The sequence below is a fragment of the Harpegnathos saltator genome, unplaced genomic scaffold (assembly GCF_003227715.2).
Source record: "Harpegnathos saltator strain DR-91 unplaced genomic scaffold, Hsal_v8.6 scaffold700, whole genome shotgun sequence".
Classification (NCBI taxonomy): Eukaryota; Metazoa; Arthropoda; class Insecta; order Hymenoptera; family Formicidae; genus Harpegnathos; species Harpegnathos saltator.
The window spans coordinates 179,973-198,906 of record NW_020230539.1 but is presented as its reverse complement, the minus strand read 5'-3'; the positions used below and the strand labels follow the sequence as shown (position 1 = coordinate 198,906).

The following is an 18,934-nucleotide window of genomic DNA, read 5'->3' as shown; positions in this document are numbered from 1 at the left end:
TTTAAAGTAAAAAAATCAATAAAAATATTTAAAGTAAAGAAATCAATAAAAATATTTAAAGATAAATATCTCTCTATATATTATATATTCAATTTATTATACTTTCTTTCAATTAATATTCTTTCTTAAAGCAACCTGTCTTATAATTATATTATAGAATTAAAGAAGAAGTATCGAAAATAATTATTTTAAACCTTATTTTTAAATAATGGTATATTTTTGAAAATCTGTAACAAATCATAGTAAAGAGTTACTTAACAAAAATAATGGTAATAATAATGCGTTACTTACTGTTAAAAAATAACTTTTCTAATTCTATATAAGACTATGTATACATATATTTATCTATATATAGTATGAATTATTTTACGTTACTCGAATAACTTTCTTATTGATTGTAGAAACTAATGTTTTAGAAAAAAATTATATGGTTTCAAGGGGGACATAAAACAACTATATCATTTTATTTACAGATGGTGCCACTTTCGAAATACTCACTAATCATTACTTTTCTTAAATGGAAACTCAAATTTTTTATTATATCATCTTCTTCTACAAATTAATTTTAACAATTTTGTTTAAAATATTTTTTTATTTGCCAAATATTTTTTGAAATATTTAAAGAAAACTATGGTAACGTTTCGACATTTAACTTAGGGTATCTCGCTAACTATTTGTCGAAAGAAAAAATAGTATTAGACTTCTTTACTCTATTTAGTCTTAAGAATATATTATTACAATAGTGTCCTAATTTTTGTTAACTTATCGACCTTTGGAAATTTCAAAATCATCAAATTAACCATCAATTAACCATCAATTAATCATCAGTTAAAAGCCAGGCCGCTATTGTAATACTATATTCTTGAGACCAAGTAGAACAAAAGTCTAGTACCACTTTTTCTTCCGACAAATAGCAAGATATCGTAAGTTAAATATTAAAAAAGTTACCAAGTTTTCTTTAAATATTTCCAAAAATATTAGGCAATTAAAAAAATATTTCACATAAAAGTTGTTCAAATTAATAGGTAGAAAAAGAAGATATTACAACTTTGCTTCCGCCGTTTTCCTATAGATGGCTTTAGCGGTAAATAGTGGTCGAAATAAATAGATCATAGACGTCATGCAATAAACTTGGGCATTTGTCAACATAACCCCATAGAAACATTAGTCGATTTGTGTCTGCATCATAAAGTTATTCTCGATTGAAAATGTCAGTTTACGAGCCAAATTCTCGTCATTTGCGGGAGGTTTTAATTTTCTGCTACAATATGAAGAAATCTGCGGCTGAGGCTCATCGAATGCTCTCAAATATTTATAGTAAGGCCGCTATTAGTGAAAGAAAGTGTCGTGAGTGGTTTCAACGCTTTAAGAACGGTGATTTTCACGTCGAAGACCGGCATAGCGGTGGAAGAGAGAAGGTTTTCGAAGATGCAGAATTGGAGGCATTACTTAATGAAGACTCGTGTCAAAGTCAAGAAGAATTGGCACGATCATTGGGAGTGACTCAACAAGCAATTTCAAAACGCCTCAAAGACATGGGAATGATTCAGAAGCAAGGAAATTGGGTGCCGTACGAGTTGAAACCGAGAGATGTTGAACGGCGTTTGTTTGCTTGTGAACAATTGCTTGAAAGGCAAAGACGGAAGGGATTTCTGCATCGCATTGTGACTGGGGACGAAAAAGTATGTTCATTACGATAACGCCAAGCGCAGAAAATTATGGGCATATCCCGGCCATGCTTCCACGTCGACGGCCAAACCGAATATTCACGGCTTCAAGGTCATGCTCTGTATTTGATGGGACCAGCTCGGCGTAGTGTATTATGAACTGTTAAAACCGACTGAAACAATCACAGGCGATTGTTATCGAACGCAATTAATGCGTTTGAGCCGAGCATTGAAAGACAAACGGCCGCAATATAACGAGAGACATGATAAAGTGATTTTGCAGCATGACAATGCTCGATCCCATGTTGTGAAAGTGGTCAAGACATACTTGGAAACGTTGAAATGGGAAGTCCTATCCCACCCGCCGTATTCTCCAGACGTTACTCCCTCTGACTATCACTTATTTCGATCAATGGCACACAGCCTGGTTGACCAGCACTTCCAGTCTTATGAAGAAGTAAGAAATTGGATCAATTCGTGAATCGCTTCAAAAGATGACCAGTTTTTTCAACGCGGGATTCGTAAGTTGCCCGAAAGATGGGAGAAAGTAATGGCCAGCGATGGATAATATTTTGAATCATAAATATATAACCAGTTTTTTACAATAAAGCCTCGAATTTCGGAAAAAAACGGCGGAAGCAAAGTTGTACACCTAATATAATAAAAGAATGAAGTTTCCGTTTAAGAAAAATAATAATCAGTGAATATCTCGAAAGTGATGCTATTTGTAAACAAAATAATTTAGTTATTCTATGTCCCCCTTGAAACCATACAACTTTTGTCTAAAATATTTTTTTCTGAAATGTTTAGTTTTCAAGATAGAGCAGTTGTAAAATTTTAGAATAAAATTTGAAACGTCCGAATTAAGAGATGTGAATACATCACAGAAAACTGAATTGCTTATATTATAATAATATTATGGTGATATATCACTGTGACAATATTACTGTGATATATTATCACAATATTACTATAGTATATCACGATAATATTACTGTGATACATTTCGCCGGACATTTTAATATTACTTTAATATTACTGTAATAATGTAGTAATATTTGTACTGTATTACGTTGTGATATTGCAATGGAGAAGTAATATTATTGTGATATTGCTGTAACATTATGTGCTATGTGAGCTATAACATTTTGTTTAGTTTTTTGTATAATCTAAAAAGAAAATGAAATATCCTAAGTTGAAGTTGGCTCTTATGTAAGACAGAAACGATAATAAAATAAAAAAACAGTACATGTAAAACAAAAATGATAACAGAAATGATAGCAAAATAGAGTATGATATATAGAGTATATAAAACATAGAGAGTATGTAAAAAACATGTATGTGTTATATATAGAGTATATATAATATATACAATATGTAAAAAATTATATTACTAAGAACTACGCGTTATCAAATAAAAGAGCGGATCATTTATTTACGTGAGGCTGCGAAACGCGGACGAATTTCAGCCCAGTCACAGTAGTATATTCCGTACGTAAAGTCAGGCATGCGCGCTCGTAGGGCGGCGCGCGACAGTGAAAGAGCTTGAGAGCAAAATTCATGTTTCAGTCTGTCGCGTATGTTGCTAGGTCGCGCATACATACCGTTCACTGCACTCAGCTTGGTTCGTTTGGTGCTCGATCAAGGGTGTTATGGTGTCATGAGCTGTGGTGACCAAATGAGTGAGTGAGTGAGTGAGTGATAGAGAGAGAGAGAGAGAGAGAGAGAGAGAGAGAGAGAGAGAGAGAGAGAAGGAGAGAGAGGGGGAGAGGGGGAGAGAGAGAGAGAGAGAGAGAGAGAAAAAGAGAGTGAGAAGGGGGTAAGAAAAGAAGAGAGGGAGAGAGATAGAGGAAGAAAGAGGGAGAGGAAGAGAAAGAGAGAAGAGGGAGAATAAAGCGCGTGCGAGAACCACATATAATACATAACCGAGAGCACCGGCAGTGTAAATCACCCCTCACGACCAAAAGGACCGCGAAGACGTCACAACGAAGCCTCGTGCGATGTTGTCACTCGCGAATTGCTGTTGGTGTCTTAAACCTAAAACCTTGTGAGATTCTTATCTGTTTGTTCGCTGATGTAACATTGAATTTCGTGAATGTACGAACTTGTCGAATATCACCAAAATCCTCGAATTGCGAGATTACAACACAAACACATCAGAATTCTTAAATGACATGACATACAAGAGTCATTCATACGCGTAACTTACGTTGATTCGCGAAAAATTGCAACATATATTTAATATATATAATATTCATCATTCTACGAAAGAAATCTACGTGCTGAATGAGGCGATAAGTCGCGTTATATCCACTTTCTTCAACGGTGCGACAGCACGATCGTGTTCATGATCGACTCGGTTCTAATGTTGATGAATGGAATTTTAATCTTACGGAAAAAGTTCTCATTATATTACTATGCTCTATTAGAACATGTTACGTGAATTTTTAAAGAGCATATGAAAAGATCGAACATACTCCAATACCCAAGAGATGAATATACTGTCAAGCTGAGAGAACGATAAGCTTATTATCAGTCAGCTTTAAGTGAGCCGAGATTGATCGTGTAAAAATAACCGGTGTATGACAGAAAAAAAGAAAAAAAAAGAAAGAAAAGAGAATCTCATAGCGAGAATGTACATAAAGTGTACTTCAGCGATTATCGGTGTACAATTCGTAATCGCGAAGACCGCCTTCTTGGGGATAAATTTCGATGTATTTTATATGGTCGCTTACCTCGACTACTAAAAATGTACGCGGAAGTTATCATTGTACCGGGTGATTGGCGAGCGGATTGTTTGTAATAAGATCAGATGATGACGGATTCGCCGACACCTTCGACCAGCAGACATCACGACGATAAATACGACAAGCCTGAGAAACCCGATAAGGCAGTGTTATTGGTAAGTGAATTAGCGTTAATGAGCGGATCGTATCACAAGATTACTCAATTAATATAAATTTAACGAGCTTTTCGTACGCTTATAATTATTGTTTATGTTGTCGCACCGTTGAAATTTTCGAGATTATGTGCGATATATTTTTTTTCAGACGCCTCATGTAGGTTAAAAAAAAGAAGTTTACATTTCCTGTTTTTGTGGAGCATGCTATGAATGCGCGTATAAAATGATTGATGTAAAGAAATTATTACCTGCAATTAAATCTTAATACGTATGAGCAAAAAGATTATATAAATAATCGCAGTTGTAATCGGAAAGTGATTATTGTAGCAGTATTTTTTAATGTTCATATTTTGTCGTATGTGAATCAGATTCGACATTAATTACTTGTGATATGATTGACTTTAATAAATTATCAGCGATTCACAATCATTATGTGTTGCTAAAATTATTTAATATTCTTCGAAATTTCGCATAAATATCAAGTTTCTTATATATATTGCAACCATTTTATTATTTGCCATCTAAACATAAACAAGGAAAATTGTTTGAATAAAAGACAAAATATAATAATAACGAATAATGAAAACAATATACATACGTGGATTTCGACGACGTATTTCATGTTGAGACACATCCAGCATTTCCGCAATTTCTGAAATTAATCAATGAAGTCGATTGCTGAATATCACACTTTTGTATTTCAGCAAATTCAAGACATAAACAGTCAAGTAGCACAGTTTCGAGATTTGCTCATTAATATCGGACAATCGCGCGATTGTCCGGAGTTACGCGAAAAAATACGAAAAATGCGTCGTAACTGTGTGGAGACTTGCAAACATACCTCTCAACTGGTACTGCCACATGTGCGAAGGTGAGTTGTAGCCAAGAAATCCGGAATTTTAAAACTTTTGCAAATATCTTTGAAGACATCAGGATGAGTAATAAATTAGGATGGATATAAGTAAAGTTCAATGCGCAATTATAAAAGAATCAAATTTCAAATAACCGTAGTTTCTCCTAAGAGCAGTATTATAAAAGAATCAAATTTTAAGTAACTATAGTTTCTTCTATAAGTGCGGTATCTTAGTTTTATGTAATTCGTATTCGAATGTATTAATTAGCTCGCCGGTCTTAAACAAGATACAAGAAATAAGATCGCCGTCTCTGTTCAAACACGATTCACATTTAATCAATACATTCGTCTTACAAGGAATATCCATGAAGTATATATCTTCGATTTCGAGGAAACGTGACATATTTGTAGAGTAGCCAAAAACAAGAGCCCCATTTTTTTATCGGCAATGGCTCAAGTTTAAGAGATGAAACTGCCCCTCATAATTTCATCCCCTTTATTCTATCTCTAATTATTGCAGATAGGAGAAAACTTTTTTAACAAAAATTTTGCGGTTTTTTATGCCGTACAATTTTTGCTGAAAAAGTTTTTTCCTATATGCAATAATCATCGAAATATCATAAAGAGGATGAAACTTTGGAAGGCAGTACCATCCCTTAAACCTGAGCCATTGCTGATAAAAAAATATGGGTCTCTTATTTTTGGCTACTCTACAAATATGCCAAGTTTCGTCAAAATTGGAGACTCACACGTCACGGCTGTTCCTTGTTAGTTTCAAATGAACGCATTTGAATATATAATCAAATGCATTAATTGTTCAACGAACTGGTCATCTTTTCCATGTCTAATGGGTATCACCACAATTAAATTAACGTACTCGGCCGTATATTTTTTTATCTCAGGGATGTTCTATATATCGTCTTAAAAATGTCGAGGCTACTCCGAAAATTTTTCGTAGTGATAATGAGAACTCGTGACCTATGCGGTCGCGAAAGTCGACGAGAGCAACACTTCTTTGCACCGACGAAGAAAAAGAGCGCATATGTAAAGCGCGGAATTAACGAGAAGAGTATCTCGTCGCTGCATATAGGACAAGGTTTCGCTATCTTAAACTCCGGATTGAACTTAGTTTACAACGAAAGAGAGAGAGAGAGAGAGAGAGAGAGAGAAGCAAGGGGAGAAAACTTTTGTCCGATTTGTTACATCGCTTCCGTCTTTTCCCTACATTTCGCACAATGCAGGTCAGAGAGACGAACAACTGTGCTCAAAGAATCATGGTCGTGGGAAGAACGTCACGTGCTATCATACCGAGTACTTCCAATAACTTTCAGTCCATTCAAAGTTTACAAAGTGCGTCGTGTGTTCTTTATCGCTGGTTAACGCAGTATTTCCATTCGAGATTTTTTATTAACTTAGCAATCTTTCGACAGCTTTGCCGACTAAAATAAAAACTAAAGAAAATCACTAAAGAAAATCTTCATATATGGCTGAATTATGTGTATTAATATTTTCAGTAAAATTAAAACGTTGCTGGTAGATGTTGACGGCATTCTTTTTTTCAAATACGTTACGTCGGATTTGTGTATGTGATTTTATATTGATTCATTACATTGAGTTATTTCTCACTATTTGCGAAAATGTCTTTATATTCTAATTTCGGGGTGACAACTACGTTATACAGGATATCCCATTTTAACATTCGCCCTAAAAAGTCTCGAAAACTATGAAATATATTAAAAAAAGCTAAAATACGTTTTCCATGATTTCGAAGGGGGAAGAGAATGGCATTATCAGTTTTTTATTTGGAGGGCATTTTCAAGGTCAGTTGAAGGTCAACTTAATTTTTTAAAATAGAAAGCCCAATTTTTTATATCTTCTTTTTCTACCAACTAATATGAACAACTTTTGTCTGAAACAACTTTTGTCTGAAAACAACTTTTGTCTGAAACAGTTTTTGTCTGAAATATTTTTTTATTTGCTTAATATATTTTGAGATATTTAGGGAAAACTTGGTAATTTTTCGAACACTTACCCTACGATATCTCGCTATCTATTCGTCGAAAGAAAAAATAGTATTAGACTATTTTACTTCATTTACTATCAAGAATATACTACTATAATAGCGCTCTAACTTTTATTAATTTAATAATTTTGAAAATTCCAAAGGTCGATAAGTTAATAAAAGTTAGGGCACTGTTATAGTAATATATTCTTGATAGTAAATGAAGTAAAAAAGTCTAACACTATTTTTTCTTTCGACGAGTAGTTAGTGAGATATCGTAAGGTAAATGTTGGAAAAGTTATCAAATTTTCCTTAAATATCTCAAAATAAATTAAGCAAATAAAAAAATGTTTAAGACAAAAGTTGTTTAAATTGATTGGTAGAAAAGGATGATATAATAAAAAAACTGGGATTTCCATTTAAAAAAGTTGATAATCAGTGAATATCTCGAAAGTGGTGCCATCTATAAACAAAATGCTATCGCTGTCCTATATCCCCCTTCAAGCTAAACAACTTTTGTCTTAAGCATTTTTCGATTTAACGCAATGTTTTTGAGATATTTGAATGAATCCTTTAAAATGGGATATTATCTATATATGATAGCCCTCTTCGTACCATATAATTTTGGTTACACAAATCTTCCTCTGGGTCTTATAGATTCGAAGATATTTAAGGTCCTAATAGTTATTGCCCTAACCTGTATACAGAGTGTACCAAAAGCCTGAAAACGGTCGAATATTTCATAAACTATGCATTTTAGAAAGAAATGTTTTAGACAAAGGTTGTTTGGTTCGAGGGGGATATAAGATGGTATCATTGGATTGACCTTAAATAAACGTTCCAAGGTCATACGGAATTCAACTTTGTTTTTTTAAATAGAACCCCCCACTTTTCATTACATATTCTTATAGCTTATCTCAAGAGCTTCCCAAAACATTATAAATAAGTTATGTTTTATTGAGTATTTTCCAAGTTATGGGGCTTGAAAGTTACAATATTGCCGGCATTAGCCAAGATGTATCACGTGGAGGTTGCACGATCGGATTTATCGCAAAACCTCTTGTATATGTGTGTGTCACAGCAGAGATAAGGACCTCACAGTTCGTCACTCCCGTAATATTTAATGACTCCAAACCCTCTCTGCTGTGTGTGTACGTATGTATGTGCGCGCGTGCGTGCGTATGTGCGTGTGTGCGTGCGTATGTATATGTTTGTGTAGGGGTGTGTGGTTTAGTTGAGTAAGTGTTCAAATTGACTTCCGTCTGCTGTTTGACAATGGCCGCCTAGCCGTAGATAAAAATTATTTAAAACATTTCGTCTCATCTCTGCCAAGATAAGATCGACCTGTATTATACGTGTTATACTTGTATTATACTATGTATTATACGTTCCCTAACAAGGTTGACAAGGTTGGCAGGTTTTGTTTCGCATACATTGTTTTTAAGATATCCCCAAAAAAAATAATCGGCAGAAGAAAGATTTGGTGATCTAGCAGGCCACTTTATTTGACCACGTCTTCCTATCCATCGATTTGGAAAAGTATTATCCAAAAATTGCCGTACTGCTACTGCATAGTGTGGGCCTGCACCATCTTGTTGGAAATATTTTCTATGTTCCCATCAAACATATTTTTAAGAGCGGGTATGACTTTATTTTGCAGTAGCTCCTGATAGATCGCCACGTTCAAATTCCCATTAATGAAGAATGGTCCGACAATACTACGTTCGCAAAAATCCGCTCAAACGTTAAGTTTTTGGGGATACTGCGTGCGGGTACGTATCCAGTGAGGATTTTCATCACTCTAATATCGGCAATTATACCGATTTATCGCTCCATTCAATTCAAAAAAAGCTTCGTCGGAAAAAATTATGTGATCGAAAAAGTTATTATTATCATCGTATCGACACATCATTTCGTCGCATAATTCATTTTTTCGATCAAAATCATCTTCCGATAGCTCCTGAGTGATTTTAATTTTGAAAGGATGCAATTTTTTTTTCACTAAAATACGATGAATGGACATTGTACTAATCTCATGCGCCTGTGCTGCCTTCCTCAAAGTAGGATGAGGATTTCCGACGAATGTTTGTATCACTTCGAAACTCTTATCCAAGTTTGTCGCTAATTTTGGTCTACCAGTACGTTGTCGGTCCTTGACGGATCTTGTTTCATCAAATCGTCTAACCATTTTCTGGACTGTAGACTTGGAAATCGGTTCACGATCTGGATAAGTATTGTTAAATAAAGCAGCTACTTATTTATAGGATCTAACGCGGTCACCATATCCTCGCATCATCAGTAAAGTAATTCTTTCTCTTTTAGACAATACTATTCTGGATGCCATTGAATTTTCACTCAGTTGCTTGATAGTATGTCGTAATACGAAGAGCTGAATGTATCCAGAATAGAAAAACGTTCAACTACAGGTCAAATCAGAACGATTAATGTAACATGACTTTTATTAGAAAAGAATGAAAAGTATAATAATTTCGATATTTGAATCTTCCCCTAGTCTACGGTCCACATTCGTTGAATCTTTTGTCGATTCTTTTCAGAAAGAATTACTGCGAATGATGCGAGGATATGGTGACCACGTTAGATCCTTTGAACAAGTAGCTCCTTATCTCTGCTGTGACACACACGTACATACACATACACACACACACACACACACACACAAGAGGTCTAAATCCGATCGTGCAACCTCCACGTGATACATCTTGGCTAATGCCGGCAGTATTGTAACTTTCAAGCCCCATAACTCGGAAAATACTTAATAAAACATAACTTATTTATATTGTTGGGAAGCTCTTGAGATAAGCTATAAGAATATGCAATGAAAAATGGGGGGTTCTATTAGAAAAAACAAAGTTGAATTCTGTATGACTTTGGAACGTTTACTCAAGGTTAATCCAACGATACCATCTTATGTCTCCCTCGAACTACTTTTGTCTAAAACATTTCTTTCTAAAATGCATAGTTTATGAAATATTCGACCGTTTCCAGACTATTGGTACACCCTGTATGTGTTGTTATGTAAAGCCAAATGTATACTGGGTGATCCGAAATTCCCGCATTCGGTGTATAGGACATGATACTTTATGTTAAAATAAACAACTTTTTCCTTTAGCAGAATTGCGTCCGACAAGTAGTTTTTGCAGGAGAGCGTGTTAAATTTAACGAATATGCGCTCTTGTCTATGTAGCGCTCAGGGCCGGCGCGCGCGCCTCACTCGCGTGTACTAGGTCTGTAAATATGAAACCGGAATTTGCCCATAGATGGCCCTAGCTGTCAATGTAGTTACCGTCAAACCGCGTCATTGGCGCCATTTCCATTTGTTGACGTCTGACAAAGATTTTCAACTCACAACAATACAAGTTTCATACAACAGCATAGTTTGTAATAACGTTCAACATATCGAATTTTGTGCCTAGAAGCTACAATTTGCGGACAGCATTGCTTTTCTGTTACCATTTAAAGAAAACTACTGCAGAATCGCATCGAATGCTTGTCGAAGCTTACGGTGAGCATGCTCTTGGTAAACCACAGTGCTTTAAGTGGTTTAAAAAATTCAAACGTGGCGATTTTGACGTGAGAAACGAAGAACGTGGAAGACTACCGAAAAAGTTTGAAGACAGCGAATTGCAAGCATTGTTGGATGAGGATGACGCTCAAACACAACAACAACTCGCGGATCAATTAAATGTGACACGGGAAGCCGTCTCCATACGTTTGAAGCTATGGGAAAGATCCAGAAGATGGGAAAATGAGTTCCACATGAACTGAATGAAAGACAGCAGGAAAACCGAAAAACCACTTGCGAAATGCTCGCCAGGTATAAAAGAAAATCATTTCTCTATCGAATTGTGACTGGCGATGAAAAGTGGATATATTTTGAGAATCCTAAGCGTAAAAGATCATGGGCAACTCCAGGCGAACCATCGCCATCGACTGCAAGGCTAAATCGCTATGGACAAAAGACAATGCTCTGTGTTTGGTGGGATCAGAAGGGTGTGATCTATTATGAGCTGCTAAAACCTGGCGAAACCGTTCATACTTAAAGCTACCGACAACAAATGATCGATTTGAATCAAGCTTTGCGTGCAAAACGACCAGAATATCAAAAAAGGCAACACAAAGTGATTTTGCTTCATGATAATGCACTATCACACACAGCAAAACTGGTCAAGGAAACGATTGAGGCGTTTAGTTAGGAAATACTTTCGCATGCGGCTTACTCACCAGACTTGGCTCCGATTACTACTTATTTGCATCGATGGGACACGCACTTGCTGAGCAGCGCTTCACTTCTTACGAAAATGTACGAAAATGGATCGATGACTGGTTTGCCTCAAAAGAGCAACAGTTTTCTTGGCGTGGCATCCACAAATTGTCAGACAGATGGGAATAATGTATAGCTAGCGATGGGCAATATTTCGAATAAAATATTTTTTATCATTTTCATATAATAAACGTGTATTTTCTATACAAAAATTCCGGTTTCATATTTACATACCTGGTGCCTAGTCCGTGATTAGTAATCATAAGTAGTGTCTTTTAAAACGCTCATGCGGTTCTGTTGTGATTAGTTTACGACATTTTAAGACTGTGCTTAAGACAATTTTAAATAATAAGAATCAATTGTGAACAATACCGGGATTTGACCTGCTTTGTATATTTATATTGCTTAAATAATGAAAAGTTAATAAAATAAGTACTGCCTTTATTTTTTACGTAATAAATGAATAAAATATTGTCTAGTTGCACAATATTATCTGAAAATAAAGACAAATGTAAATAGTAATATGTTTTGCGAGCTGTGAGCATTCTATTATTTCAAATATTGCACAATTACGTGATAATTAAATAGTATTATTAAACTTAAAGATTAATTTACTGATCAAGCGTACACATAGGAGTATACATATTTGTAACAGTGACTAAAATTAAAATATTTGAATTAATGTCTTTTAAGATCTCTCTTTTTATTTTTTTATAATAGAAAATACTAGGTGCGCAACTAAGTTTCCAGGTTTTTTTATCAACGAAGAATGGAAAATTTCAAGAGAAATACAAAAAATGGTTTATTCAAAGTATCGTCCCTCGCTAGCTACACATTTTTGCCAACTCTAACTCTAAGCTAACGTGCATAAGCAATAATAAGTAAATGTAGACCGTGACGTGAGTATATCACACAATTTAAATTTTAAATAAGTTCTTTGTATTTTCTATTATAAAAAAATAAAAAGAGAGCTCTTAAAAAACGTTAACTCAAATGTTTTACTTTTAATCACTGTTACAAATATGTATACTCCTATGTATACGTTTGATCAATAAATTAATCTTTAAGTTTAATGATACTATTTATTAGGAGCGCAAAAAAGTTCTGAGCCCTAGATTTCATACTACTGAAACCACAATTTAAATTGCATTAATTTTCCCGCCCTCTTGCGGTTTTAAAGCAGTGACATTTGGTCTTTCGAAACACCATGCGATTTGGCGTTTGATGCACATAACTTTAAAATCAGCAGTGTTCACGATGGCAATAACAAAAGAGCATATTCGATTTTCCATCCACTTCGCGTTTCATCTGAAGAAAAATGCTACTGAAGCCACTGAAATGATCTGTGTTGCACATGGAGAGAACGCTGTAAGTTATGCTACGTGTAAAAAGTGGTATCAAAAATTTCTCCAAGGAGATTTCAGTCTTGAAGATGAACCGCGTGCTGGATGCCCTCAAAAGATTGAAACGGACGAACTGCAAGCATTGTTGGATATAAACTCTGCACAAACTGAAAAGGAGCTTGCAGAGCAACTTGGCGTTACGCGACAAGCCATTTCCACACGTTTACACGTGCAATGGGAAAAGTTCAAAAGGAAGGCAGATGGGTTCCGCATGCACTGTCCGAAGACAACAAAAATCGACGGCGTGACACGGCACTCACTTTGCTTTCAAGGTTCCGGAAAAAGGACTTTCTGCACCAAATCATTACAGGTGATGAAAAGTGGATACTTTATGGTAATCCGAAGCGTAAAAAATCATGAGTTGACCCTGGTCAACCTTCGACATCGACGCCAAAGACCAATATCCACGCCAAGAAGGTTTTGCTTTGCATATGATGGGAATGGAAAGGTGTATTGTATTACAAGTTGTTACAGTCGGGTGAAACAGTAACGGCAGATCGCTATCAACAACAATTGAGCAATTTGAGCAATGCGTTTGAAGAAGAGGCCATTTACTGGCAAAGGACGTCGTAAAGTGATACTGCTTCATGACAATGCCCGACCACATGTTGCGAAAGTGACTCAGGACCATATCTTTGCATTAGGCTGGGAACTTCTCCCGCATGCGGCGTATAGCCCAGACATGGCGCCTTCCGATTACTACCTATTCCGGTCTCTGCAGCATTTCTTGGCTGATACACATTTTGTGACACTTGAAGAGATACGAAAATGCATTGATGACTTTATCGCTTCGAAGCCGGTGAGCTTTTATCATCAGGGAATTCGCAAGCTGCCCGAAAGATGACAAAAGGTCATCGATGCAAACGGGGAATATTTCGTTGATTAATATAGTTTTGTTTGTTTTTAAATAAATTTTGAATTTTGCAAAAAAGGGCTCAGAACTTTTTTGCGCTCCCAATAATTATCACGTAGCACGTAATTGTGCAATATTTGAAATAATAGGACGCTCACAGCTCGCAAAACATATTACTATTTACATTTGTCTTTATTTTCAGATAATATTGTGCAACCAGATAATATTTTATTCATTTATTATGTAAAAAATAAAGGCAGTACTTATTTTATTAACTTTTCATTATTTAAGCAATACAAATATGAAAGCAGGTCAAATCCCAGTATTGTTCACAATTGATTCTTATTATTTAAAATTGTCTTAAGCACAGTCTTAAAATGACGTAAACTAATCAGAACTAAAGAAACTAATCAGAACAGAACCGTATGAGCGTCTTAAAAGACACAACTTATGATTACTAATCACGGACTAGGTGAGGATCACACGCGAGTGAGGCGTGCGCGCCGGCCCTGAGCACTATATAGACAAGAGCGCTTATTCGTTAAATTTAACACGCTCTTCTGCAAAAACTACTTGTCGGACGCAATTTTGCTAACCACCTTGCTCACCTTGAACTTTTCAAATGGAAAGCCCTACTTTTTTTGGCATATTCTTATAACGTATTTCAAGAGCTTTCCAAAACACTACAACAAAGTATTTTTTTGTTAATGAATGATGAAGCTTCAAAGTTACAGTACCGTCGGCATTAACATTACCCAAGGTGTACCGCGTGGAGGTTGCACGATCGGATTTACACCTTTTGTGTGTGCGTGTGTGCGTGTGTGCGTGTGTGCGTGTGCGTGTGCGTGTGTGTGTGTGTGTGTGCGTGCGTGCGTGCGTGTGTGTGTGCATGCGTGTGCGTCTACGTGTTATGTAACAGAAACGAAGACCCCACGGTTCGTCACTCCCGTAGTATTTCATGACTCCAAACCCTTTCTGTTGTGTAAAGTGACTTTATCTCATCTTTTAAGATGTGCAACATTTTTTTAAGATTTTAACATTTTAAGATGTGCACACACACGCACACACGCGCGCGCGCACACATACACACACAAGAGGTGTAAATCTGATCGTGCAACCTCCACGTGGTACATCTTGGGTAATGCTAATGCCGACGGTACTATAACTTTGAAGTTTCATAACTCGGGATGTACATAACAAAAAAATACTTTGTTGTAGTGTTTTGGAAAGCTTTTGAAATACGTTATAAGAATATGCCAAAAAGTAGGGAATTCCATTTGAAAAGTTCAAGGTGACTTTGTCCTGACTTTGTTGACGCTAGCCAAGGTCAAATTGATAAGATCAGTAAATAGATCATTTTAAACTTTACAACTTTTGTCTGAAACATTTTTTCCAAAAACTGATTGTTATCGAGATATTTTATTGTTTGAAGACTTTTTGAGGACCCTGTATATATATATATATATATATATGGGATGTTCCGCGTCAACCGGATCACCGGCGTCCTCAATAATGGACGCATCGGATTGGGACATGTGAGGGCTTGAATTGTTTGTCTACTCGAATACTTTCAGAAGCAACATGGCCTTTCTGGAAATTCAAAGTGATCCAGGTGGCACTAAATATACCGAAAGACGCACGAGAACCATAATATATTTTCAATCAAATGAGAATTCATTCAATCATGAGAAACTCCGAATTTTCAACAGAAAATACGATAGCTCATATACAGGGTGCATACGGTATTTGAGGACAAATTGACATTAAAACTAATTTGATCATATTTTTTGCAAAATTTATTATAATTCCATGAAATTTTTATACGACGTTAATTGACTCCTAGATTATACAATTACTCAATAAAATCCCTATTAGCGGCAATAACGGATTCAATCCGGGGTCGGAAACGATTGCATGCCCGAATCAAATGCTCTTTGTTCATTTTGATCATTGTTATTATAGCATCCTTCAGTGATGAAATATTATTATGAGGATGTTTATTGGTCTCCCGCTCAACTACGCCCCATACGTAATAATCCCGGGGATTAAGGTCTGCGGAGCTAGGCCATAAGTTTGGGGTAATGTGGTCATAGAAATTTTCGGTCATCCAATCTTGTGTCGTCATGGCTTTGTGTGAAGGAGCAGAGTCTTGCTGGAATATGTATGGTCTGTCCCCACGTACACTATCAATCCAGGGTTTCACGACTGTTTCTAAAAACTCGATGTAGGCAGCAGCATTCACCCGCAGCCCCTGACGAAAGAAGTGGGGTGGCATAACATATCCTTCGTTGTTCATAACTGCTAAAACCATGACAGTTGCTGGAAACTTCGTGTGCATAACATGGGGAACCTCTGTAGGATGTGAACATAACCACCTGTCATTTCCCCGATTGATTTTTTGGTCTTGGTCGAAATTTTTTTCGTCAGAAAAAGCCACATGTTAGGAACTTCAGGGTGCTTAAGCTTATTCAAAAGACGTTTTCCTCGGATAAGTCTCTGTTTCCGAGTTTGTGCCGACATAAATTGTCCTCTGCGCATAACGTAGGACGTATAGCGGAGGTCTTCGTGGACAACTCGACGGATTAAGGTCTCAGAGACATTCAGGTCCCTCGCAATGACCCTCATGGACTTTGAAGGACTTTCGTCAACGATCTCTTGCACTTGTTGGACAAATTGTATATTTCTAGTAGTGTCCGAACGTTCCTCATGTTTTTTGCGTTTTGCAACAGTTTCTACATCGCCAGCTGATGCTTCCAACGACGAACCTTATATACGAATGATCGGGCGCAACTGAGAAAATTGGAGATTTCTAAATCGGTGTGTTTCGCGCATATGGCGACGATAACTGCATGTCTCTTCATTTCTTGCGTTATTTTATAGTCCTCCATTGATGATCTGACAAGAAAAAATACAAACAAAATTGTTCTCCAGAAATTACATTCACATATATGAGTGTCCTCAAATACCGTACGCACCCTGTATTTTGGTAAACATTGGTCAATACTTTGTCTTGCCTTAACTGGTCGGACAACGTTTGGTCTTGCCTTAACCGGCTGAACAAAATCACAGTCTTACTTTCAGATGATTTTTAAGGATTTTTGAGGTCCTTTTTGTGGTTTGGGAACAATTGTGACTTTCCAGGGTGATCGTAATATATAATTTAGACTCGATGAACCAAATACTAGTATTAGGACCTATTTTGAATGGCTCTATATCCAACACAGTATCGGGATACTCGCTTTTGATCGTTTTTAGAGGTTTTGAGCCGTTTTGGAGGATTAAGTAAGAATTGCGACGTTTAAGGGCAATTCTGGTCTTAGATTCGGATTTAGCGGATCAAAATATATATAAGCTATCGTATTTTCTGTTGAAATTTCGGAGTTTCTCATGATTTGATTGAAAATATATTATAGTTCTCGTGCGTCTTTCGGTATATTTAATGCCACCTGAAAGCCACCACTTTGAATTTCCGGAACGGTCATGTTGCTTCTGAAAGTATTCGAGTAGACAAATTCAAGACCTCACACGTCCCAATCCGATGTGTCAATTTTTGAGGGCGCCGATGACCCAATTGACGCGGAACGTCCCATATACAGTGCCTATCAAAAGTTCGGAGCCACCTAAATAATTTTTGAACGGTTTGAAATATAGGATTGAAATTTATAAGGATTCAATGGGATCACAAAGTCTATTATTTAACCACAAAAACACCCACCTCCACACCGCCGGGGGCCGGGGGGAGGGGGAGCAAAAAAATCTCAAATGGCATGTTGGGTTGAGTGAGGGCTCGTTCGAAAGGGCTTTCCGAGACGAAAACAACGCGAGGTCGTCGAGGTCTCTACGATTTTTTTTCGCAGAGTTATGATCATTTGAACATTGAGATTTTGCGAGGGCCCACAGCGACAACAGAAGAAAGGTCAGGCTTCACGCGGGCACGCGCGTTCCTGTGTGTGCGTGCGTGCGTGCGTGCGTACATGTGTGTGTGTGTGTGTGTGTGTGTGTGTGTGTGCGCGTGCGTGTTCGGCCAACTAAGGCAAGACTGCTAGCGTGTCCGGCCAACTAAGGCAAGACCGAGATAAGAACACTGGCGTATGTGAAGGAATAAAAACACTAATTATTTAATCAAATGTTCAAATTGATGTCCTTCGACAACTTGGCAGTGTCTTAAACGAACGTAAAACGTTTCAATTACGTTAGTTAAAAAATCGGGTGTGATTGAATTTGGAGAAGCTTTCCACAATGTTTGGTTTCAGCAGGATAGGGCACCAGCTCATTTTCTTCTGCAAGCTCGAAATTCTAAACGATGTTTTCACTGATCGATGGATTGGTAGAAGAGGCACAATAGAATGGCCACCGAGATCACCAGATCTGACTCCATTAGACTTCTTTTACTGGGGGTATTTGAAAACAAAGGTCTATGAGACTAGGTCCGAAAATTTAGAAGAGCTGCGGGAAAAAATAGTGAACGTTTCAAATTCAATCACACCCGATTATTTTAAGATCATTTTAAGATGCGTTTTTTAAATGGGAACTCTTACTTTTTATTACACTGTTTTTTTTACTAGTTAATTTGAACAACTTTTGTCTGAAATATTTTTTTTATTTATCTAATATCTTTTTTTAGATATTTGAGGAAAACTTAATAACTTTTTCAATATTTTACTTACGATATCTCGCTAACTATTTGTCGGAAGAAAAAGTGGTACTAGACTTTCTTGCTTTATTTAGTTTCAAGAATATATTGTTACAATAGCGCCCTGATTTTTGTTAATTTGATGATTTTGAAATTTCCAAAAGTCAGTAAGTTAACCAGGTAAGTTAAAAGCCAGGGCGCTATTGTAACAATATATTCTTGAGACTAAATAAAGCAAGAAAGTCTAGTACCACTTTTTCTTCCGACAAATAGTTAGCGAGATATCGTAAGTTAAATATTGAAAAAGTTATCAAGTTTTCCTCAAATATCTAAAAAAAT

General features: G+C 36.4%; 1 protein-coding gene across 1 annotated transcript in view; it reads left to right on the top strand.

The window, feature by feature from the left end:
- The first annotated feature begins 3,509 nt into the window (after positions 1 to 3,509).
- dcma (decima) overlaps positions 3,510 to 18,934 on the top strand; it is an 85,389-nt gene continuing 69,964 nt past the window's right edge. Inside the window, exons 1-2 of the mRNA XM_025305578.1 lie at positions 3,510 to 4,569; positions 5,274 to 5,440. Of these exons, the coding sequence (XP_025161363.1) occupies positions 4,480 to 4,569; positions 5,274 to 5,440 (257 nt within the window). The 5' untranslated portion in view covers positions 3,510 to 4,479. The remainder of the gene's footprint in view (positions 4,570 to 5,273; positions 5,441 to 18,934) is intronic.